The sequence below is a fragment of the Tachysurus fulvidraco genome, chromosome 17 (genome assembly GCF_022655615.1).
Source record: "Tachysurus fulvidraco isolate hzauxx_2018 chromosome 17, HZAU_PFXX_2.0, whole genome shotgun sequence".
NCBI lineage: Eukaryota > Metazoa > Chordata > Actinopteri > Siluriformes > Bagridae > Tachysurus > Tachysurus fulvidraco.
This window is the reverse complement of record NC_062534.1, coordinates 18,648,542-18,672,827: the sequence shown is the minus strand read 5'-3', so window position 1 is coordinate 18,672,827 and position 24,286 is coordinate 18,648,542. Positions and strand designations below refer to the sequence as shown.

Sequence of the window (24,286 nt, the reverse complement as noted above, 5' to 3'; positions counted from 1 at the left end):
TTTATGTCAACTTTCACTTTTACTCCACTACATTTCCTAGATAAAATGTATACTTTTACTCCGTTATATTTCCAATAAGCATCTTCGTTACTCGTTACTACAAAATAAAATCAGAAGAAATGAGTCAGACTGCAATAAGGGAGGTTTGGAGAATCACTGCTCCTAGATTGTATTACGCACGTCCGCACGCTCGACGGAGAAGCACAGGTACGCGCAGCGTGCACGCGCAGTCAGAGCTGGAGGCGTTTATCTATAACGGCAGCAACCAAAAGCAACCAAAAGCAGTGAAATGTCACTATTCTTATTACCAGAGTTGATAGCACAAACAAAATATTAATGCAACATCAATACTAAATAAAAATAATATTTATTGATTTGGCCACATATATGAACTGATTTGATTCAAGACTGACATCATTACATCATGCATAAAAATTTTGGTGTCTACTTGTGCCATTTAATAATACCATAACTTTTGGCTTACTATGTAGTCATAAAATACATAATATAAAACTCTTCTTGTTTTAAATTCTCACTGAGGTCTAAAACCCTTAAAAATGAAATCCTAGAACTGCCCCTGATCCAAAAACCACTGAAATTTTATTTTTTACTTTTACTTCAAATACTTAAGTACATTAAATATCAGAAAATTACTTTTGATACTTAAGTACAGTAAATATCAGATACTTTAAGACTTTTACTTGAGTAATATTCTAAAAGGTGACTTTCACTTCTACCAAAGTCTTTTTCTAGTATGATACTTGTACTTTTACTCAAGTATTGCTTTCTAGTACTTTATACAACACTGGTTAAGATAGCACTACTAACAACAGCAATCATGCGTTCATTTTTTTTTGTCTAGAAAGCTTGTCACTTACATTGTGGCTACAAGATGCTATTTAATCTGCGTCATAGTTTTAATATGTGATCATAATGGTTTAAGCCGTTAATCGTACTGCTAACAAATTAAGCACATGCATAATGCTTTTTTTAATGGATGGCTGAGAAGATTTGCATTTTAGATCTATTTAAACTTTTAAATGCCAATATGTATAATCAGGATTAGCCATTCATGAGGAGTTGTAGACTTCAAGGGTACTTGAAGGTTTGCAGTTCCCCACTTAGCAACTTACTGGAAATTCTGTCAACCTACATAGAATATTCTAGAATCAGAGTGCTGGAATGTAATAATGAGCAGGAGGGAAAGTTCAAAAGGCTGGTCAGCAGACAGCCAACTAGAACGAACATGTTTACTCTGTCGGGATCCGATACACACCCTGATTGGCTCACCAGTCCATCACAGGTACTGTGCTCACATACATTCACAAACCCCATTCACGTCTAGAGGTAATTTAGCACAGATAATCTATTTACTGGCACAAAGACATGAAACCTAAGCTCAATGAAGAACTAAGGAGACTCACTACACCATCATGTCACTCTTTACCGTGTAAGAGGTCATAAAAGGTAAAAGGGATAATGATTATCCATCTATGGCACTGTGTTGAACATGAACAATTTTGGTCCTGCAAGAACAAGAACCTTTCTTCAGAAAGCATGGACCCATTAGTAACCTAAAGAAACACAAAAAATGCACATGATGCACTTGGAAACAATTTGAATATTATTTCTTTGCACGTGTTGCTTTCTCTATTAACAATGACCATTTAATCAAGTAGGCATTAATAAAGCTATTACAAAGCCATACAAGTGATGCATTTGTAAGCATAATAGATAGAATTATCCATCTATTTTTGCATTATAGCCCTCTTTGTTCTACTGAACGTCAAATAAAGTATAGTGTTGATGAAAGGGCATTTAGTGATGAAGAAGGTAATGAGCAAACCTATATGGAGAAGAGTAGAGTGAGGATAAAGGGTAAATAAGATGATACAGTGTTGGCAAAACATTTATAGTAACAATACAAAAGTGGGAATGAGGAAAATAACAATGGCAAATTAAAGGGTAGAGTAGCAGGAATTAGCAAATAGCAAAACCTTATATAAAATTTTTTGGTATTATAATGTGTTCTATCAAGGGTTATGATGTCAAAAGAAAAGTGTTTAAAGAGTCAGACTTTTTTGGTAATATAGGATGTACAATCTTCTGCTTTTATCGAATAAGCAATATTATTTACATTTCAACATTTAATTTATTCAAATAGATATGTATAACTTTACATTATTTGAAATCATGCTGTTTAACAAAAACATTAATCTTAATTAATGATTTTTTAAACAGGTTGTGTGCATTATAGTCTGCTTGTAGTAAAGTTTTGCATATTGCTTTGCACTTATGTGTGAAATGTGTTGCGTCTACTTGAGTGTATGTGTAGGCTATGTTTAGTCATCCCACACTTCTAGTCTACTTGTGAAAAGTTTAAGTCGGTTTTACTTTGGTGAAGAACCTACCACAGTCTCTTGTGACCAAAAGTTACCCAACAGCTTAATGTTTTCAAAGGCCTCATCAGTCAGCAATCTACACATCAGTTCTAATCATGCCAGCTCACCTCTTACAGCAGTTGGTCTAGCTACTGTAGATCTGAATATTAATCATCATAATGAAGCTTAGAGATAGAAGTACAGTTTAAATGCACTGGATAGTGTTAGAAATTGATAGTACAGAATGTTAGGAAGCTAAATATAGTATCCTAATTACAGTGTAGAACATGTATTGCACCAAAACACGGACATTTGCTTTAACGTTTAAATTGACCTTAATTTGCTGTTTGTCAGTTCTAATTTTTAGCTTATTAAATAGACTAATGTCAGCAGACTAATGTTAATGTTAGCTAATGTTGCTAGTGTAAATAATTTACTATTTGATGATTATAGGTGTCTGTTAGCATTCTTGACTCGCTCTAGTTACATTATTACATTAAACTGAACATAACTCAGAAAAATAACAAGGTAGCTAGAGTTAGCTGTAGCTAAGCAGAAAGACTGAACGATTTTAAAAGGGCATATCTGATTTTATACATAGACATTTTTAATGGTGTTTTGGTATGTTTAATATTCGAATGACTAACATTAATAACAAAATGTATTTGGACAGGCTAACATTTCATCTAATAAACACTTGAGCACTGTTTGTGTAGTTTGTTGACAGTGTCTGAGCCTATGTTCCTTTTATTAACACTTGGAGTTAATTGTAATCAAAATTAATTAGAATTGCAGCTGAACAATATCAGAATATTGTTGTACCAAAATAAACTGTTTAGTGAAAGAAAATGCCAGTGACTCTTTGGTAGGCTAAAATAATTGCATCTTATTAGGGATCTCACTGAAAGAGAAGGAAAGTCCTTAGTGAGCATGTGTAAGAGTGATTACTCATGGTTAGTGCCACCACCTGGCCAGTATTGAAAACCTGGGCTGGCATCTGTGTTCCACCTCGATCCTTCAAAACATAAAAAAAAAAAGAAAAAAAAAAGTAAATAAATAATAATAAAAAAGACATTTATCAGCTTAGGTCTTTACCAGAACAATTCAATAACCATAATACTTATAAAAAAAAATAAAAATTGGTGCCATGTAAGCATAGTGTATGGCGTTTCAGTGATCTTTCAAGGTCACACAGTGCCATTAAAGAAGTTCCAGCAGCCTGAGAAAAATGTCTCATTATGACATTACTGCTAATACACTACAAGCACTCCCCACTCCTTTCATTACAGCAGAGTAGCACTGAAACATGCCCAAACATGACAAACATAGTGAGTGAGCGTGACAGTAAGTCTGGAAAACTCAAATACAAAGCTGACAACTGTCAGAGCCTTGACATAAGTAAAAGTAGAAGTGCAGACCGTCACAGCCTAAGCTGCCATATTTGGTGCTCTACAGGCACACGGATACTTGGTATGTTTGCAGCAGTGAACTTGGGGCTAATAATGGATCACTGTTTGGAGAATGGGAAACTCTACTGAAAGTACTGGGAGTTAAAGTCCTTGGCAACTAACCTTACAATTTTTTTGCGTATTGAAGGTCACTGGCGCATGGCTCTCATTTTGGCACTGGTGTATACCTTTGCATATTGGTATCCCATATGGTGGCACGGTGGCATCAGGGTTGGAAAAAAGGTTTAATACAATCATTAAAAAAACACAATCGAATGGCAGGAAGTTTGTTTTTCATTAACATCAATTTATTTAATAATCAGAGTAAGAGCAGAGTTGATATAAGAGGAGATAAACTATATGAAATCCCAACACCTATTAAAAAAGACTGAAATTGCAGGACAGTCTTTAGGGGCAGGAACATAAATCAAGAGAAAGCTTTATAGTGTCAAATTTCAACATATAAAAATACAGATTTAAAGAAGAATAAGTTAAGGCTGCAAACAATGAATAGGGATATATTTTATCATTTGTATGTATATATATATACTGTATATGTATATATTTTTCACATTAATTTTTCCCCAAGTAACCCTTAATTTCTCCTGGCCCATGCTCCTCTAAAACTGTCCATCCATTGCCTTAGTACCAGCAAAGCGCATTTTCCAATCTTTTCCAACAACCCTCTGCTGAAAGTGGTGTCTTGTTTTCAAACACATCCGAACCCCGTCTTTTACAGGCTTATTTTGTTCTGACATTCGGTTCAGTCTTTGGATCCAAAGCCATTCCAGATATTCATTTGTGCATATTCCACCCTTGGAATCCTTTTAATAACCCAGTGGAGTGTCAAAGATTTGCTGATAAGATTTTCATGGATAAGATACCACAAAAACAAAAAATCCAGCTCTGAGGAAATGAATGGTCATAAAACATAAAACATATTGAACAAAAAAATAACACAATGACAGTAGAATATTGCTACCTGCTTCTCTAGACTACAAGAAATTTGGGGGCAAAAGCCTTATGTACAGCAACTAGAAGAGTCTCTCAAAAGCCCTAACTGTTTTACTTTAATTAAATGCTGTGAGCTGAAGTGATGAAAGCTGCTGCTATTTGGAAGAAATCCTGGAATGGCTGGGGAAGTCAAAGTCTGAAACAAGCCATAGCTGAAGAGTTAATGGGGTGCTCCAGAGTATCACTCCTGCTCTTGCCCACGTTTAGATGGGGGCACCAGGTGATTAGGCAGCTTGGCCGGCAGCTCATAGCCTTCCAGCTTCACTTTGATTAGATGGTTGGCCAGCGCAAACTCCTCATCGTCCAGGTAGCCATCTTTGTCCACATCAGACAGGCTCCAGATCTTGCCGAGTACGGTGTTTGGCAGCTTGGACTTCAGCATCTCCTTCTTGGCGGCATTACCTGACACCTTGCCATTAATGGGTGAAAGAGTGTAGAAGATTTCGTCATAAGATGGCTTGTCACGAGCTACCACCCATTCCAGCTCATCAATGCCTTCACCAGCACCCTCGCCATAACCGTGGCCGAATGGCCCATTCATGGTGCCCTCAAAGGCTCCGCCTTTCACTGCCTGACAAGGCATGGCCGCCTCCTCCTGGCGCACAAGTGCCATGAGCTTGGCAATGTCATTGGCCAGCATGTCCTCCACAGCCTCCAGCAGTTTGGGCTTTAAGGCGGGGAACTTGGTAAAATCTTGAGCAGCCAGGAGGTCCTGTAGAGGGAAATAAGTGGCATTGTGTTATTAACTACTCAGTTCATGAGTTAATTTTGTAAACAGTAAAATCTGCCATATTTAAATAACTGAACATAATAGAAAACAGCATAAATTACAGCTTTATAGTTTAGTTAAGCTCATTAAAAGAAATACATTTTTAAGTAATTTGTGTATTATATTTTATATATTTGGACTAGTTTCTTTCTTGGGATATGAGTGAAGATGCATCTCGTTACCTGCATCTTCTTGAGGTTTGGGAAGTCCCCTGGAGAAATGTTGTGTTCTTTCTCGACCTTCTCGTAGATGGCACCCAGGTTGGCAATCAGTTCTTTCTTCTTGTTGTCTTTGCCAAACATGCTGGGCATCTCTTTTTTTAGAGAGGTGATGATATAAGCATGAACCTGTGAAAAATCAGCAACACAATGACATTAATATGCTTCACCACCTCCTGTGATAAATGGGGGGAAAGATTAGGCAGCTGAGGAATGGCTCATGTATGAACTTGTTGAGATTACAGTTAAATAGAACAAATAACAAATAATGCAGATCCACAGCTCTTTCTCTTTCTCTCTTCCTCCCCCTCACAGCTATTCAGCATGCAGACTCAGTAATAAGAACCAGGAGTAAAATTTTTCATGCTTATTTTCCTTACCTTGGCAAGACGTGCCCTTTTAATCAGATCATTCAGCTTTCTCAAGGCAGCGTTCCGTGGAAGACTCTGGATGTCTCGGAAAAGGTCCTGCTCCTCAGCCTCAAACAGCTTCCTGTTATCTGGGACAAGGAGAGGCTGCGCCCAGAACGAGCCAATGTAGACCCGCACCACTTCTGGGGTGTTAATGATCTTCCCTAGCGACCACATGAGGGCACCGTACACCCTCATCAGCTGCTGCGTGCTGATTTGGTCGGCTTTGTTCAAAACGACACGCATCTTGTCCTCGTGGTTCTTTAAGGCTTTTATCACCTCAGAGAACTCGTCTGAGATGTCCAGCTTGTGGGCATCAAAGAGCAGGATGATGCGGTCCACTCGCTCGGCAAACCACTCGAGTACAGCAGCGAAGTCATATCCTACAAAAAGTCAAAGGAAAAGGTTAATCAGTGATGAACCTTTAATGAGGGCAAGGACATATTGCGATATAGGAATACTGTGACTTCGTAAGCACTTAGGATGTATACTGTGTATTGTAATAATGTCAAATATTAAGTGACATGTTTGCAATATACACTATTACTAATATTTTGAGCTCTATACTGCCTATTGGTGTACTTAAACCCTGAGTATTAACCTTAAACCTTTTACTTTAATCCGTAAAGCTTTTAACTCACGTGTTAAATCAAAATATGCTAAGTGCGGTTGAAAGCTAAACGTTGCTGTGCTGTGATCCTCCAGGGCATATGGAGAATCATATCCCTGCATTGAACAGCACAGTCACAGTAAACCAGTTGAGACACAGTGGAACAGAATAGGCTGTAGAGGTGACGCATTTGGCTGCAATGATGACAGACCGTTTTGTAGTGAGTAGCCAACTAGAGCTTTCTGAACATTTTTTTTAAATTACAATAAAGCAAACCCACAAAGCAAAGTAAAACAATGCAGCATCTGTTTCACGGTGAGGGAAAGACAGCACGCATTGAAGGCAGTGAGCCATATGGTAATAAAAAGAAGGGAATGTATTATGGTTTTGATTAGAAATGCTGCCATGTGATCTGAGGAGACTGCAGCTGGTGTTAAATGCCAAAAACATAGCCACGTATTCAGAGATTCTGCTTACCACATTTTTTGTGTGCGCGTGTGTGTGTGCGCGCGCGTGTGTGTTTGTGAAAGAGAAAGAGAGTCAGACAGAAAACGAGAGAGAGAGAGCACGAGTGAGTGAGCGAGAGCAAAGTAAAGTAAACATGAGGGCATGTCAGGGGTTCAAATGGAAACAAAACTTTCTGCCAAACAGCCATCTTAATTCCATGAGACAACGATGATTCCAGTTATCCAGTGAAGAAATACAGAAGAGTGCAAGTTTTCTCACTTAAAATGTTCCGTTAAAGGGACTCTTAACTCCATAATTCAACTGTTAGTACACATTTATTTTACAAATAATTATTTTAGAAATTAGGCATATTTAATAAATTACTACGTGTATAAACATGTTTGTTTACTGGAACCTGGAAGGGTTTTTTCCCTGATCTTTAACACCAATTTCGTTTTGTTGAGTTCCATTTAGAGACAATTAACAATGATTTAATAAATTCATTTTCATGTGGAAACTTACTTAGGTGTGTCAATCATGCACAATAACCTTAACATGTTTATGTTTAATAAACAATGACTAACAGACTGGAGAAAAAAACAAAAACAAAAACAAACAAAAAAATCAGTAGAATTAACCACTCTTTCTGAAGCCCACAATCCGTCCCCTGTAGACACTCTAAAATCTGTCACAAACAGACGCCTCAGCAGAAAGCAACAGCACAATGCGAGTTGTGAAAAAGATGTCAACAACTAGTGTGCCACAGTGAGACAAATCATGCTTCAATGAGTCAAACACCAAGTGTTTCAGACTGTGGTAATGAATAAATAAAACAGCCATAACAAGGAAAATGCAGCAAAGGTATGAGGTTACAACATTAACTCCAGGAAAGGATTGAACACAAAGACCTTTTGAGTGCAGTCCCTTTAAGTCAGTCATGCTAGCACTGATTATGTGCCATGTCAGCTCCCAAACTGCTGCAGCTGGATGTGCCATTTCCTCCTTAGGGTTACAGTGAGCTCAAACAGGCCCGAGAGAATCCAAACTCTGCATTGGTTCAATCATAGCGGATGAGGGTTGGGGTCACTGACAGGAAATCATGACTGGAGCAACATCCAAACCAAATGTGTATCGAAGCACCTCTTTACTGAGCAGCATAAAGAACTGAATTGAAAATGCTAAGAGTTTCACAGTTCTTCATAACTCTCACACATCTGATTGAGTAACGCCTGTGTTTGTGGTTATGTATTATTCTTAAAGGACCAGTGCACCTAAAAAAGGCAATATGTTACTATGACCTAAGTGAAGACCTCTTTGTTTCTGCCAACAAACAAACAGTGGACCATCCAGATCTCGACAGAGAGCACGTGACTGATCTATAACTCTACCCACGAAAGAAGAAGTTTCTCTGGTGGACAAAAATAAGCTAAAAGTGCTATTCAAGTGCTATATGGAACACGTGATTTGAGAGTGATGATATTCTAAAAAGAGGTCAACAAACTTAGCTAAACATTAATCGGGTTAAACCACTGGAACGGTAGCGAGTGGGCAACCTTTTATAGCAAGGCAGGTCAAGCTGTACGTGTGTTCTGACTCTCCAGATTCTGAGAAACGTCTACTGTTGTCGCCTCTCATCCGGTTTGACTTGCCTGATTTATCCTGAAGCTCTGGAAGCTTACTACACTTGTGACTCCTTTTCTGCTGCCGTGCACTTCCCAAAAGCCGGTTTATGCCAAAGACACACCCTGGCCTCAGTGTTAATCGGTAATCTGTCCTGTATAAGGTAGATTTGTGCCTTACTGTTACAATAATCTGACGACTTTCCTGTGCACATCCCAGGGCTGCTATTCAAAATAAGTTGAAATACTGAACATCCTTTACTATTAATCTCTATTCTTCTACATCAGTGTACCGTAGAGATTTATTATCCGCACTATCCGGTGTCACACTGAAGAGGACAAGTTCTCTTTGAGCTTGCTTACATAACTTGAAGCAGTTCTTCCTCGTCACAGTCGCCTCTGGCATATTTATTAGGGATTTAAATTTACAACCGGATTTCTGTAATGCTGCTTCGTGCCAACGTTGTTCATAGCTCTAGACAAATACAATTAAAGCAGTTGCTCATTAAGGCAGTGTAAAGTGTGATGTGCTGATATCTATACAGCCTACAGTTCGTAGAAATAACATTGAAGAACTAGATATGAAACATACAGCATGTCACTGTGCCACTGATAGTCATGGTACATTATTATAAAGAAGGCGTAAACAACGGGGAAATCCCTAGCTACACACAAGACATGCTGCTATGCAAGCACATGTCTTACTAAAATCATGCATGAAATGTAAAATGCATATGTGTTTTTGTATGTGTGTGTGTGTGTGTGTGTGTGTGTGAATTCAGGCTGGATCTGTGAAAACTAAATATAATACACTTTAACAAGAAGCTTTTCCGTCATCAAATTAAGCCGTTTCTCTGCTTTCTCTGACTTTCACTATGATATGAAAATAAGAGAAGTCAAACATGTGGTTACACTTTAGTGACTTAATATCCTCTTATATTCCCCTGGCAGTGCCCTCTAAATGAGTGTTATGGCATGTGTGTCCTGGTCATAAGAAGTGTGCGGTGGATTGATGGAGTTCAGGGACTTTTGCTTCTGCTTTGGTTACCACTTCTTCTTCATTTTTTTGAGAAATGCAGCATTTTACTGTATATAGTTCATTGTGGTTTTGAAAGTCACAGAGGAGAAACACACTGTTGTGCCACACATTTGTTTTACACACTGTGCTAAAGACGACTGTGTGGGAAATAAATTAGATTAACCGTGACTCCAAATGTTGAGACTTTGCGAGAGAGAACATAAGGGAGAAAGAAAAAAGAAATCCAGAGAGAAATCTGCCCCAGGGGAGTCGCTGACCTCGGCTTATCCTCTGTTTCTCCCCCGACAGGATGCCTGGGGTATCGATGATACTGATACTCTCTAGAACAGGGTTCCTCAGCTGAGCACACATAAACCTACAGAAAGAGAAAGCAAGAAGAGAGAGAAGGAGAAGGAGAAGAAGGGGGAAAAAAAGTATAAAAATTGTAAAACAGGTTTGATGAGTTTGCCCAAGGTCGGTTTCAATCACACATGGATCACATGATTCATAATACTACTGTAAGAGTTTGTGAATCTTCTGTCATAAGAAATACGATAGAAAGAAGATAAAATATCTGTTACAGTGTGCTACATTTACTGTGTGTGTGTGTGTGTGTGTGTGTGTGTGTGTGTGTGTGTGTGTGTGTGTGTTGGATTCAAAGTGGTATTTACTGTCTGTCCAAAGCAAACAATAATTCCCTGTGTGCAAGACAGAGAAAATGAAAATTCATGTTGTCACACAAACTAGAATCTTAAGCATAATTTATTTGTTCATGTCAAATATCAGCTTACTGGCACAACCTAGAGAAGACATTCCTGCGATGAAATGTTTACATTGTGTTCTATAAGAAGCGTTAAGTTAAAAAAGAGACACAAACATCAAGCTTATTATCACAAACACACACACACAAATACACATACATACAGTACACACACATACACACACCCTTCCTTTGTTCTGCTACTCTGTTCTGAATTAAATCTCATTCCGAATTCACATTCAAAGCACAAGCCAAGCTTAGTCATAACGAATGAGACTCGGCCAGAACATTCTTCTGAAACAGCTGAAAATCCTTGCAAATTGTGCAACAGAAAAGCCTCGGTCCTATCCGTGAGAGAACGTTAGTTGTAGTGGGAGGAACGGCATTTATCACTTCCTAGTTAATCAGAGTGTCTCTGGTTGCATGTGAGCTTATGCGTGTGAAACAAAGTTACTGCTTTCCTCCAAGTGTAGAACCCTGCTGGAGAACATGCAGTGCCTCAAAATGAACATAGGAAGTTGTTTTTCATATCTCAGAGGAAGTATGTGCAAGCCTTCAGGTCTCATTTTATACATCTGCAAGAGCATTTCTGCAAGACGCTCACAGGGTGAAGTCATACTTGCACTTAATACAAGCACGTACATTTGGGGCAAACAAACCACAAGAAGAAATAAAAAGAAAAGAAAAAAAAAACAAGAGGCAAAACTTTCAAAAAGCAGTTAGGGATGCGAGAAGAATAAGACTGATTACTTTATTGTTAACATTTTAGTGTTTACTCTTGAGACATATTTGAAGCAGTGCTACTCTTAATTGAATAATATCAATCTGAATTTTATTAAAAGCATTTAAAGAATATCACATTAACTCATCGCACTGCTTTCATGCAAAGCAACCAAATCAACCTGTCAATCAATCAGCTTTCACCTGAAGGCCAGTCGATGCACAGCGCTGAAGTTACGCTCACCTGCCTCTATGGCAAGACGTAACCTAGCATGTTTCTGCATGCCATGCTTGCCCATAATTCCCCATCTTTGCGCTGCAACATAAATGCACACGCTGGAGTACAGAGCAGTCATCACCTTCCTCTGTTGGTGTTTAGGGGAGATCTAGCAGTGGGTGGGAATTGGCAGGTGTTTAGAGTAAAAACCTGACGTTATGTACAGTGGAACTATACACTAAGCATAAGGGCATTACGGTAGGAGATACAGCTCTTACAAAGAAAGTAAATGGAAAGCAAATCAAGGATTTAACCTACTAGTGAAGATTTTGCATGCTTTAAATGAAATGACAAATTTGAGACTTTTTTTTATGAGCAACAGCAGAGAAACCAAGCAAAAAAAAAAACACCCTGTAACTAGGGATTGTTTCATACAGTAATTCTGAACAAGGATCTGTGGGTGTGTGTTGTGTAGTTTAAGAAAGCCTGGTAGTTCAGGCCCAGTCATGCTTCCAGCAAGGTAAGCAGTAACTAGAGAATGATAGGGATCAGACACAGAATAAAAGAGAAGCACTGACACATGAGGGCCATACAGCAATTACAGGAAACAAAAAAGTGATTACACAAAAGTGCAGGCTAGGTAAATTAATTCCTGTTTCACTCTTCCTTCTGACCGACCTTAAACTCCACAGGGCTGATGGTGACGTTTCTCTCCGGAGTTCACCCATTAAAGGTCAGGGGAAAGGACAGTTAACACCCACAACAAGAACTAACCCATGCACTAACCTGCCTTAATGCATGTTTTGTTTGGGGACAAAAATCCTGCTTCAGCACATGTAGATTTTTTACTGGCAGTTGCACGATATATTGCAGTGTCAGTTCCCAAAAAAAGTATCATGTTTATCATATTCACGCTATCTTTAGTTTTGAGAAACAACTGACTGATGGCTGAATGAAGAAGCAGAAATGTAATGAAAAACATCAGAATAGTGAAATCTTGGCTGCCCCCAAGTGAGGCTTTGGCTTATTGTGAAATACCAAAAAGTATATTATGAAGACATTTAAAAAAAGAAGCTTCTGTTGATCTAAAGGTAATAAATGAGGTTAATTCTGCCTCATTCGAGAAGAAAATCTAATATCAGTCCATGTTAAATCCCCTTGACTGGACAGGACACGGAGTACTCGAAATTCTTGCTTTTGGGTTAGACAAGCTCTTTTCATTAGATAACATATAGTCCCACCTACCAGTGTGTATGTGAGTTTTAGTATGAGTATGTCACTAAATAATGGCGGCTTTTCATTGACCTTTCTGTGTGTGACTCGTCTAAGTGACTCGTCATCACCTCATAAGTCTAGGAAACTAGACAGGAACACTACATGTGAGGAAGAGTATTGTCAAATTTAAACACACTTATTTAAGACAAAATCTGGGCCTTTTCTGTGGCACCTGAAGTCAAAATGGGCTGGAAAACCCCTACCAGGAGAACAGATCAACTGTTTCACTTTCAGTACTTCACAGTCAGAAGCTGCTATTGTTGGAGGTGGCTGGTGGCCAGATGTGTTATCAGGATGCAGTTTATCAGCAACATAAATTAAAGTAACTTGTGTGGCTTCTCACTAGATCATTGGTTAATCATTATCACAAGGTTGACTCTAGTCATGCTAATATTAATAAGCCAGTATGTGTAAATGTTAGCATGAGTTTCTGTGAATGTTTGTTGATTCACCATACAGACATGACCCAATAGACTGAGAACATCTGGGATACCATCATCCAAACCAATGCTCAGAAATATCACATCTATGCCTCACTGATGGGGTGTCAATTACATGGAAGCTAAACACTTCCTAATAAAAGATTATTCATTAACAAGGTTACATCATGGGTTCACCAATGAGTACCTGTGCCAAACTTTAATACAATGAAATTCAAAAATTTTCCAGAATATGGAGCTGTAGTGACGGGAATCCCAAACACACCCTGATTGCAAATGTGTAATAACCCAACCCTGGCCCAGAACCACTTCATCTGGTCCACAGACTGTCGTGGAACAACACGACACTTCTGATATGTTCGAGAGTATATATTACACATCTTACACAAGAAAAAGCATACCATTAAAACTTTTTGACAGTGCTTAAGTAAACTGTAATTAGTTTTAAGAGGAAATCTTCAAAGGTTAAAGATACATACTAAAAGATCCCATTGACAGTTAAGTACCCTTTTTCTCAGAGGTACTAAATCTCTGACATTTAAACACCAAGCTATTTTCCAAATGAATGTTTACAGGTGGCTGCTTGCAGCGGGTCACCTTGAGTTTTTATATTGAGTATTACCTTAGCTATTGCCATAACTAACAATCACTCTAGCATAGATGTTTTATTAGAACATGTTTTTAAACCAGACTACAGGATAACAATGTGGAACCAAATTACTGTATTACAAGATCAGTGTTAGATCAGATCATGTTTTTAAACCAGATTACTGGATTACATGATCAGTGTTAGATCAGATCATGTTTTTAAACCAGATTACTGGATTACATGATAAGTGTTAGATCAGATCACAGAATAACAGGCTCACAGTGTTAAACCCACGGGGTATCAGTGTTAAACTTGATCTTTAGCCCATAGATTTCCAGTACTGGGACAATGACGTGCATTACGCAGTCAGGAGGTTGTATGTGGTGGATCAGTAACATAAAACATGTCTGTTGATTTCTACCTGTTGAGGAACGCGTTTCCAAATGCGTTGAGTTTTCTGAAGGGTTTTTTCGGGTCCACAACCAGCGCGTTGCCCGGTATGATCCCCTCCTGATCGCCGTGCATTACCGCTATGAAGGAATCCGTAGTGGGCTCTGGTCCTATTCGCATCCCGGGGAAATCCTGCTCCATCAGGTGCCGGATGAAGGTCGTTTTTCCGGTGGAATACTGGCCGACCAGGAGCACCATGGGCTTATTATCGAAGTCGGCATCCTCCAGCGCCGGGGAGTGGAAGTCGTGGAAGCGGTAGGTGTCCTCTAAAGGGAAGAGCTTGTGGCGGTACAGGCGCTTCAGCCCCTCGGAGACATTTTGAAAAAGCTCCGGCTCCTTCTTCCCGTTCCCTTTGGACCAGCTAAACATGGTGGCTACAAAAATAGGCTACTACTACAATCTTTCGGACAAAACAGGTGTAAAAACGCGCTGTTCAGGCAGACAGACAGACAGACAGACAGGAGACTTTACTGCTGTGAAGTTGACGCGGTTCCGCCCGTGTTTTACTGCCACCTCCCTGCTGTTAATGAATCACCAAAGTTCATCTACTACAGACTTCTGTTTTTTAAAAAAATATCCTAGATTGTGAAGCTGTGGACAATCTGGAGACTGTGGCCGCGAATTTCCAGTTTTATTTCCTCTACGAAAACAAAAGTCGTTCTGTTGGTTATGAGGCACAAACTGCGCCAACTGAACTCCGCCTGAAGTAGATAAGCGGAAGTCTTCATTTCATAATAAAAGTCCACATAAACCGCACACTTCCGTGTTAAATATGTATCATAGCTACAGGTTGGGGTCTTCCTACATATTGTCTGTCTTTAGCTGTAAAAACGTGTTTTAATGCAATTAAACACAATTTACATGTATAATAAAGACCGAATGTGGTATACTATTTTTTTATTATTATATTTGGTAACATATTTTGATATTGCTCCGTTTTATACGTTGCATTGGCAGCATGCCAGATAACATGCTAACAGATTACAACAACAACAACAACAATAATTTTGTACTATACTAGCTATTCACATGTTGAAATGTAAAGCAAGGTGTTGTGGTGTTTTATTTGATCGGCTAGCTTGAAATTAAGTGCATTCTGCGGCCTAATTGTGTCAAATCCATGTGTTAGGGTGTGTTTAGTGGGTGCACGCGCCCTCACGTGTTTCGCCTGCTGCTTGTCACATCTGCACTCTCGCGTCCACGAGGCAAATTACATGCAAATCCGATCTACACTGTTTATCTGCTTGCTTTTGTGTTTGTTAAACGATGCCGATTTATTTAAAAGTGCTAAAAATACGTCATTTTTAATGCAACACAATATGATGTGTAAATTAAATTATATTATAACTGTAAAGGTTCAGTAATGTAGATAAATGGAAAAAAATAAATAAATGGGGAAAAAAATAATTTTTAAACACACACACACACACACACACACACACAGAATTCTTTTTTTCCATTTATTTATTTTTTCTTTATATATATTCTTTATATATATATTCTTTATTTATAATTAGATATATATTTTTTTACATCATTTCTTATATATATATATATATAAGAAATATATATGTTTGTGTGTGTGTGTGTGTGTGTGTGTGTGTGTGTGTGTGTGTGTGTGTGCGTGTGAAAATGTGTTTCCTGCAAATGTGAACCCAACAAATGAACTCAGACCACTTTTTGTGGTCCACATGATTTATAAATTTCAAAAATAAAGTGGTGATAGAATGCTAATAGAATCTGAATCAGAGTCAGCTTACTTCGCCAAGTGTGTGCAGACACACAAGAATTTTTATGTGGTTTTTAAGGTGCGCTTTCATACATACATACATACATGCATACATACATACATACATACATACATACATACATACATACATACATACATACATATATACATAGCTGGCATGAGAACAGTAAACATTTAAATAGTAAGGATTTACATATTTACTGTACATAGTATTTGAGAAAGAGACAGTAATTAGAGATGGAGAATGAATTGCAGAATGAATTGCAGAACACAGCTAATAATCCCTGTATTAGCTGCTTGAGCTGGATATGGCATGGGGAAAAAATGTTTTTATGACTAGATGTTCTAGTGCACAGCGTGTTCCTGAAGGTAGAAGTGCAAACAGGTTGTGGCCGAGGTAATGTTACCTGCCCGTTTCTTCACTCCAGATTTGTACAAGTCCTAAAGGTTGGGGAGGTGAACACCAATGATCCTTTCTGCTGTCCTAACAGTCCGCTGCAATCTTCTTAAATCTGATTTGCTGGCTGACCGAAACCAAACAGTTATAGAAGAGCACAGAACCAACTCAATAACAGTGTCATCTGAGCCTGTGGCAGGTTTAACTTTTTCAGCTGACAAAGGAAGTACAACCTCTGCTGGGCCTTTTCACAATGGAATCAATTTCAATGTCCCACTTCAGGTCCTGGGAGATTCCCCGGAACTTGAATGACTCAGTGCAGCCACAGTGTTGTCTACAATGGTGAGTGGTGTGGAGGGAAGGGGAGTTTCTCCTGAAGTCTACTATCATCTCCACAGTTTTGAGCATGTTCAGCTCCAGGTTGTTGTGAATGCAACAGACATAATAGAGCCATCGTTCCCTTCGGTGCTGAAATTACCAGGCCAGGAAGAAAACCGTTTTATTGTGAACACCAAAAGCACCGGGAACATTTCACTGCTTTCAACAAAGGTAGAACCCAGAGGAACCAGATAATATACGAACCAATAATACGAATCACATCAATAATAGTGAAAGTATCAAAAGTCTAATCTTACAATAAAACCCAAACACTGCATTTTATTTTTAATGAGTTTATTAGTAGTTTATAAGTTTATTAGTAGTTTGAAGACTGCTGACTGCCTGTGGCTTCTTGGGGCAGCTCTTGGTGACTCTCTGCAGGTAACAGCTCCTCCACTGGCACTTAGAAATCTTCCAAATGGAGAGACTGTTACATCCAGCGAGCACCACACCTGGACCTGAAAATGGTGTCTGCATTTGCAAATGCAGCTCGTAGATAGAGGTCATCTGGTATACATTCATAAAAGTTTAACAAATATAGGAACACAACCAAAATAGCAAAAAAATGACCACAGCCATTGATAACAGTCTAAACATGAAGAACATTTTAACTTGCTACTTACTCAGTAAATGGTTTCCAATGTCTCTTTTTCCTTTTTTATTTGAGATCTTCTGCAGTGTCACCTGCTCTTCTATATCTTCTTCTTCTATGTCTAACAAGCCTATCTGCTCTGTGACCTCAGTATGTCAAGTACAGTACTTGGACCATGAACTTTACCAACTTCTAGCTCCAGTAATAAAACAATTTGAATGTAGGCACTTTGACCCCCGTAACAGCAGGCTTTAAAATATGTTAAAGAAATTGTTTTAATTAATGTAACATTGGGGTTCACAGAATTTACAAAATGGTAAATGGGTTTTCACTGTAAATTATAAGGCGGACTAGCTTGTATGTTTCGAAGCTGATGTATTTCTAGTGAAACCTTTTCCCCACATGAAGAACATTAACTCATTATTCAACAACTACTGTACAAATTCTTACTGATTTTCTATAACCAAATGAAACCAAATTCTATTTCAAATGAAATTTCCCACATACCTTTACAGCTTTCAGTTTATATGATAATAATATAGGTAGCAGAAAATGTCCTCAGTTTCTAAAGAGTTCAAATAAAAAAACAACACAAATGTCTACATGTAAGCTGACCGAGTTGCTTTTAGTGGCTAAAATCTGGACAAAGAGCAGAAGTAAAAAAAAAAAATTGGGAGAGAACAGCTTTGATAGACAGCCTTCAGTGAACTGTCCTGAGTTCCTTATTGTATGTTTGCTGAGTGTTGCAGTGGTTAGTAGATTATTACACATTCAAGCTCTCAATAAGTAACAAACCCCACTCCCTATTCTGCACCCAGGTTTGCAACGTTTATTACAAATACATTAAACCTTGGCACTTGGTCAGAAGGTGTTGATTATTTTTTGAATTATAGCAGCACTGACAATAGTTCTGGAAGAAAAACAAATCACAGGTTTATATTAATGCACCTGATCTAAAACGTTATAATTACTATCGTAAGTATTAATTCACTTCAATGGTGGACACTGAACACAAACTTAGTAATGCATACAGCATAAAAAGTCATCATGTACAGTTGTGTGTCTCCAACATTGTGGCAACAATTTGGGGTAAAAAACTCATAGGGGTCTGATGATCGGATGTCCACGTGAGTTTGGTCATATAGTGCAGCATGTTTTATCATTTAAAAATTACAAGTAGTATTTGAATTAATTAAAATTGTTTACAAATTACTGTGGTATGGGAAGGAAACATGTCCTGCAGAAAACAAAAACAAACAAATAATCAGCTTGGGGTGGATAATGTAACTCAGCTTCATGTCTAACTCCATAACAACACCTAATTGTTGTTTATTTTCCTTAACAGCATTCCCTGTGTTTTATTCCTTACTCAATACACTAACCAAACATCAGTTTAGTGGTAATCAACTTGTATGAGACATTTACATTTCAGGCATTTAGCAAACCCTTATTCAGAGTGACTTACAATTTATACAACTGAGCCTTAAGGGCCTTGCTCAGGGGCCCAGCAGTGGCAGCTTGGTGGACCTGGAATTCGAACCCATGACCTTCTGGTGAACAGTTGACACCTTAAACACTATGCTACCACTTCGTATTATATTATATTATATTATATTATATTATATTATATTATATTATATTATATTATATTATATTATATTATATTATATTATATTATATTAACTATCATTCATGGAGTAAATAGAGATGACTTTAAAAATCTCAGGCTTGGTTTCTGGTTTCTTGGTTTCCCAAAGCGAATCGCTTTTGGACAGTTTGTCCCCGTTGATTTGCCGTAATTGTGTGAGGACGGGAGGGCTGCTATGTAAGAAACTGTTATGCTAACTAGCTAACATGGCTAATAGATCATTAAAACGGTTTAAGTGATTATAGCACTTTGGGAATATTTGTATAAAGTTAATATTTAAGATTGGCTTGTATTTTTAAAATGCAACGCGGCCCGATATGTGAAGGTTTTTGTGAAGTTTATCAGTAGCTCTTGTTAGCTAGGTTATGAATCCAGGAGGTTGGTTGACAATGCACAGGTTAGCCGGTTAGCTCTCTGCTAGCTAGCAGCATTTACCTTATTTTTATCTATTTATCTATTTTTTTTATTTTTGATGAGGCGTAGTTGATATGTGGTATTAGGCATAAGATTATAAAAAAGGTGTGACATTAATGTAAGCATTTAGTTTTTACTATTGAGTGAACTTACTCGCCTAACCTGCTAACAAAGCAATAAAAAAAACAGGCATTATACTTTACTAACTGTCCTGTGTGTGTGTGTGTGTGTGTGTGTGTGTGTGTGTGTGTGTGGGGGGGGGTTATGTTTCATGTTTACTAAGTTATCAAATCGTATAAATAGTTAACGGTAAACATTAGACAAGGGAAGTTAATGTAGGTTTAAATCATGCCAACACCCAGAGATGCTGTAGTTGTATGTAATAAACTCGTTTAATATTTATTTGTTTATTTTTTATTTTATTTTCAACAGAATGGCGGAGTACACGACGTTAGAAAGCCTCCTGGAGATGGGTTTTGAAAGAAACAGAGCGTAAGTAATCAGTTTTGCTGGCTAGGATGAATTGTATGATTCTCTTGCACTAATAATTAATTCCTGTGTTGCTGTGAAAGGGAGAAGGCTGTAGCACACACTGGCAACCAGGGCATTGAGAGAGCTATGGACTGGTAAGTGCAATGGAGTCACTGCTGTAATGATCATTGTTGTAGCTTTGTTTTCATTCACCTCATTGTCTTTCACAAGGCTGATGGAACACGAGAACGATCCAGACATAGATGAGCCGTACGTGCCACCAACAGGGAATGTTCTAGGCTCATCAGAACATGAAAGCCTGGCCCAGCCTGCCTCTGAACCCACTGAATGTAAGAGCATTTGCATGGCTGTACAGCATTGTTTTAAATGTTAAGTCTGATTGTACGTTCTTGTAAAATTTCAGAATGAAGTAAAACAAAACGTAGTCATATTGACTGAAAACAGAATAATGACCTGGTGATAAATTTTGTCACAATATACTTTGGATAAATTTTTTTTTGCAGTGCACGTTTGTATCTGATAAACCAAAACGATGCATTTTGACAAGCACATCTGTTAAGCAGTGCCTGTATCATAACAGTGGATATAAGACATCTACACACCCCTGTTAAAATGGCATGTTTTTGTAATATAAAATTTAAACCAAGATAAATCCTGTCAGATCCTTTTCCACCTTTGTTGTAAATTAAGTGAAAAATAAGAATCATTTTAGTGTGTGTGTGTGTGGGGGGGATCGTACAATAAATTGATTGCATGACGTGTACACCCCTAATCTAATACTTAGTTGAAACACCTTTGACCCACAAAAGATTGAATGCTGTGATAAAATCTAATCAGTTTGTCACATCTTGACTTATCAATATTTTGCCATTATTCCCTTTAGCAACTTAACCTTGTCAAATTGGTAGGGCATATCCTGTGCACAGCTCTCTTCAGGAATTAGATTTGGACTCTAATTATTAATCTAATGCTGGATTATTCCAAAACCATGATCTTGTTTTGGTGAAGCCATTCTTTTGTTAATCTGTGGGTGTGCTTCGGGTCATTGTCATGTTGGAAGGTGAAATTATAAGTGTTTTTCAGAAGCCTTAAAATTGACTGGTATCTGGTAGCTATTCATTATTCTCCCCACCCTGATTAAAGCCATTTCCAGCTCAGGAAAGGCAGTCTTGAAGAATGATGGTGCCACCTCCATGCTTAAATGTGGGGATGGTGTTATTTTAATGATGTACATAATGATGTTATGGGTTTTATCAGACCATAACACAATTTTCCATGTGGGAGACTGATGTATGTTTTTGGCAAATTTTAGCCAGGCTATGGTGGTTTTTTTTGTTGTTGTTGTTGTTGTTAATTTAAAAAAAAAAGCTTTTGTAAAAGTAAGTTAATATATATTTTTTAATTGAAACAACTACATTTTCATTGGAATAGCTGAACCTCTCACAGGCGTAATTATTTAATATTGCTTATTAGTGCTCTAATTAACTGTTTGTTGCTTTTCGGTTTCATCATATATGAAACCCAGCTGCTGAAGAGACATTTGAAATGGAAGATGGCAAACGACCAATGACAGAAGAGGAAAAGAAAGAACAAATAAAGAGGTTAGTGACATGAAAAGGGTTTGCAATTTTGGGTAAAAGATGTGTTGAAGAAATTTGCTGAAGTTTTCCATTAATGCTTAGGCTTGAGGAGTTGATGAGGGTGAAGCAGGAGGAGAGGAGAGAACGGGAACGACAGGAGGAGGTGGAGAGGGAGAAACAAAGGAGAAAACATGGCCAAGAGCTGCAGCAGGTCCGACAGAAGCTGCAGGACGATGAAATGAAGCAGCTGGCTGAACAGCGCAGAAGAGAGAAAATGGAGGACAGAATGGCCAAGTACTGCGGGCATTGGATCATGAACTGTGCCAAAGATCTTTATAGTGTAGCTTTTCTGTTCTCATTTGGTGTTTGATCTTTTTCAGGCAAAGAGTCAAAGAGAAGATTGCACGCGACAGAGAAGAGAGAGCACGCAAGGTATTTATTTTACCGATTTAATTTCCTGTTTAGTTGACCAGTGAGATGCAGCTGGCTTCCTGCTTTTCCACTTCAATCACAGGGATATTTTAGGGCTTAGGTTGGTAAAACCAAGCAGTACTACTTTTAGTATGCATTTGGCAGATATCTTGACACAGATTTTCTTGGTTTTCTGCTAATATTATTTAATGGTGCTGATTGTAACATTTTAGAAGTTTATAGGACTTCTAGAAATTACGTATAACACGCAAGTTGATTTTTTAGGTAAAAGGGGTGGAGCTAACATTTGAGCCGAAAAAAATTGCAACTGAAAAGATGAAAAAAGATATACTTAAAAAAAAATACTCACACATTATTGCCTGTTTAGACTGATTACATGTGGTCTTTTCAGTTTGGCGGCAGCTCTTCGAGTACAGCCTCGACATCTCCTCTATCTGAGGCCACTCCACAGTCTCCTACTGAGAACCAGGGCCCTCCCCCAGCCAAGAAAGACTACGATGAATGTCGGATACAGGTAAATATGTTCAGAAGTTTCTGTCTATTTTAGACTTGTCTTTGTAAAGTGTTCTACAACAGACATCCTACTTTGCCTCCCCTGTATTAGGTTCGTCTGTTGGATGGCTCTGCACTGATGGCAGTCTTTAAGGCCCAGGAGCCTCTGGCTGCAGTGCGAGTGTATGTGCAGATGAACAGTTCTGAGGGTGAGGACTTTACCCTCCTGTCTCCTTATCCCCGCCGTGTCTACACTGACCTTGACATGGAGAAACCTCTACAAGAGCTGGGTAAGAAAAAATTGTTTGAGGAGTTCTAAGCTACTTGCATTCATGGCTATGATGCTTCTTGCACTACCGATAGCATTGTTTTAACAAATAATGCAGTCAGACATTTTTCTCCTGTTTACTAATAGGTTCTTTTTTAGAGGTTCATATATATATATATATATATATATATATATATATATATATAAAATCACTTTTTTATTTTTGGGAGCTAATGCAGACACTGAGGATAAACCATTGCTTTTAGAGTAGATGAATCAGGAGTAAAGCAACTGTCATAGTTATAATGCTGAAGTGTTTGTGCAAGTCACTGACACACAGTATGTATAAAACCAGATTGAACAGGTTGTTCCTAAACTCAAAGCAGTAAAGTTTACTGAATAGTGTGATAAAAATCGAATGTTAGGGCTTTCACTGTAACACGGCGCCAATCTTATTTAACATGTGCAGGATTTTAGACCAATGCGTTCTTCAGCCGCAGCATCAAATCAAATCAAATTAAGGGAATATCTTTTAGCAGATTAGAGATCATTAAAGGTTCATGAAGGTTCCAGAGACTTCTATGCTAAAATGTGTTAAAGCTGTTCTAAATGCTTGTTGTGGCTCAATACCTTAAGATGCTTTGTGGCCTTTCTTCTATAATTTGTAACCTGACCGCATATAAAAATCTGACTTTGTACTGTAGCAAGAGACTGCATTGTCAGGGCATCTGGATCCAATAAGGAAGTATAAAGCCATATAGATTTTTTGTATTATGATGTGATTTGTGCTCCCTTCAGCCTCCCTCAAGCCTGACCTTTGGAGTAGCTTTTATGTTCCTTGATAAATTGGATGTGGGGTTTGTTTCACTTACAGGCCTTGTTTTCCCTTTTCTTAGGTTTGGTGCCTTCTGCTGTGCTTGTGGTTGCAAAGAAGTAAAAGGCCGAATAGTTTTATCAACGTTCTTCCACCCTTTCTCATACGGTCAACAGAAGACAAAACGGGTTACAATCATAAACTGGATTTGATTTTATACCTGTCGGTCGTTTACGCAGTCGAACAGGCCTTAATGGGTAACACAAAATATATATTGGCACTGACAAACAGCAGAGTTAAGTCAACAGTCAAAATTCTGCTTCTCATCCTTATTTCAGTGACTCTGCTGTGTATTACTTATGTCTTAAAACCTTTGAAATAAATATGTTTTTTGGCCACTGTAAATAAAATGCTCTTACCCATTACAGTCTGAACAAGCATCAGTCTTACTTAAAGATGGCAAGCAAACATTTTTAAAATAGACATATTTATTCATGAAAAAAAGGCATAAAAAGAACAAATGCAAGTAAACATTAAACATGGTTGGGGGTTGGGGGGGGGGGGGGGGGTTTGTTTCCCAGGCATTTACACAGAACAACATATATAAAACAAAGCCTTGTATATAACATGTCAGCTGCACCTCA

At 38.1% G+C, this 24,286-nt stretch overlaps 2 protein-coding genes across 5 annotated transcripts; one reads left to right on the top strand and one right to left on the bottom strand.

The window, feature by feature from the left end:
• The first annotated feature begins 1,203 nt into the window (after nt 1-1,203).
• On the top strand, nt 1,204-24,069 carry ubxn1 (UBX domain protein 1). 4 transcript variants are annotated; one of them, XM_027135200.2, is made up of 10 exons: nt 1,204-1,303; nt 19,997-20,056; nt 20,137-20,190; nt 20,267-20,385; nt 21,582-21,657; nt 21,739-21,930; nt 22,017-22,068; nt 22,460-22,582; nt 22,673-22,850; nt 23,725-24,069. In XM_027135200.2, the coding sequence occupies exons 2-10, from the start codon at nt 19,998-20,000 to the stop codon at nt 23,763-23,765; spliced, it is 894 nt and encodes a 297-aa protein (XP_026991001.2). In that variant the 5' UTR covers nt 1,204-1,303; nt 19,997; the 3' UTR covers nt 23,766-24,069. The 4 variants fall into 4 exon arrangements, with proteins under 4 accessions (XP_026991001.2, XP_026991003.2, XP_026991005.2 ...); XM_027135202.2 differs by lacking the exon at nt 1,204-1,303 and adding an exon at nt 19,248-19,327; XM_027135204.2 differs by lacking the exon at nt 1,204-1,303 and adding an exon at nt 19,347-19,528.
• Nucleotides 4,116-15,112, bottom strand: ehd1a (EH-domain containing 1a). The gene is made up of 5 exons (XM_027135199.2): nt 14,357-15,112; nt 10,213-10,310; nt 6,211-6,623; nt 5,795-5,959; nt 4,116-5,555 (listed from the first exon to the last, which is right to left on the bottom strand). The coding sequence occupies exons 1-5, from the start codon at nt 14,752-14,754 to the stop codon at nt 5,025-5,027; spliced, it is 1,605 nt and encodes a 534-aa protein (XP_026991000.1). The 5' UTR covers nt 14,755-15,112; the 3' UTR covers nt 4,116-5,024.
• Nucleotides 24,070-24,286: the final 217 nt, after the last annotated feature.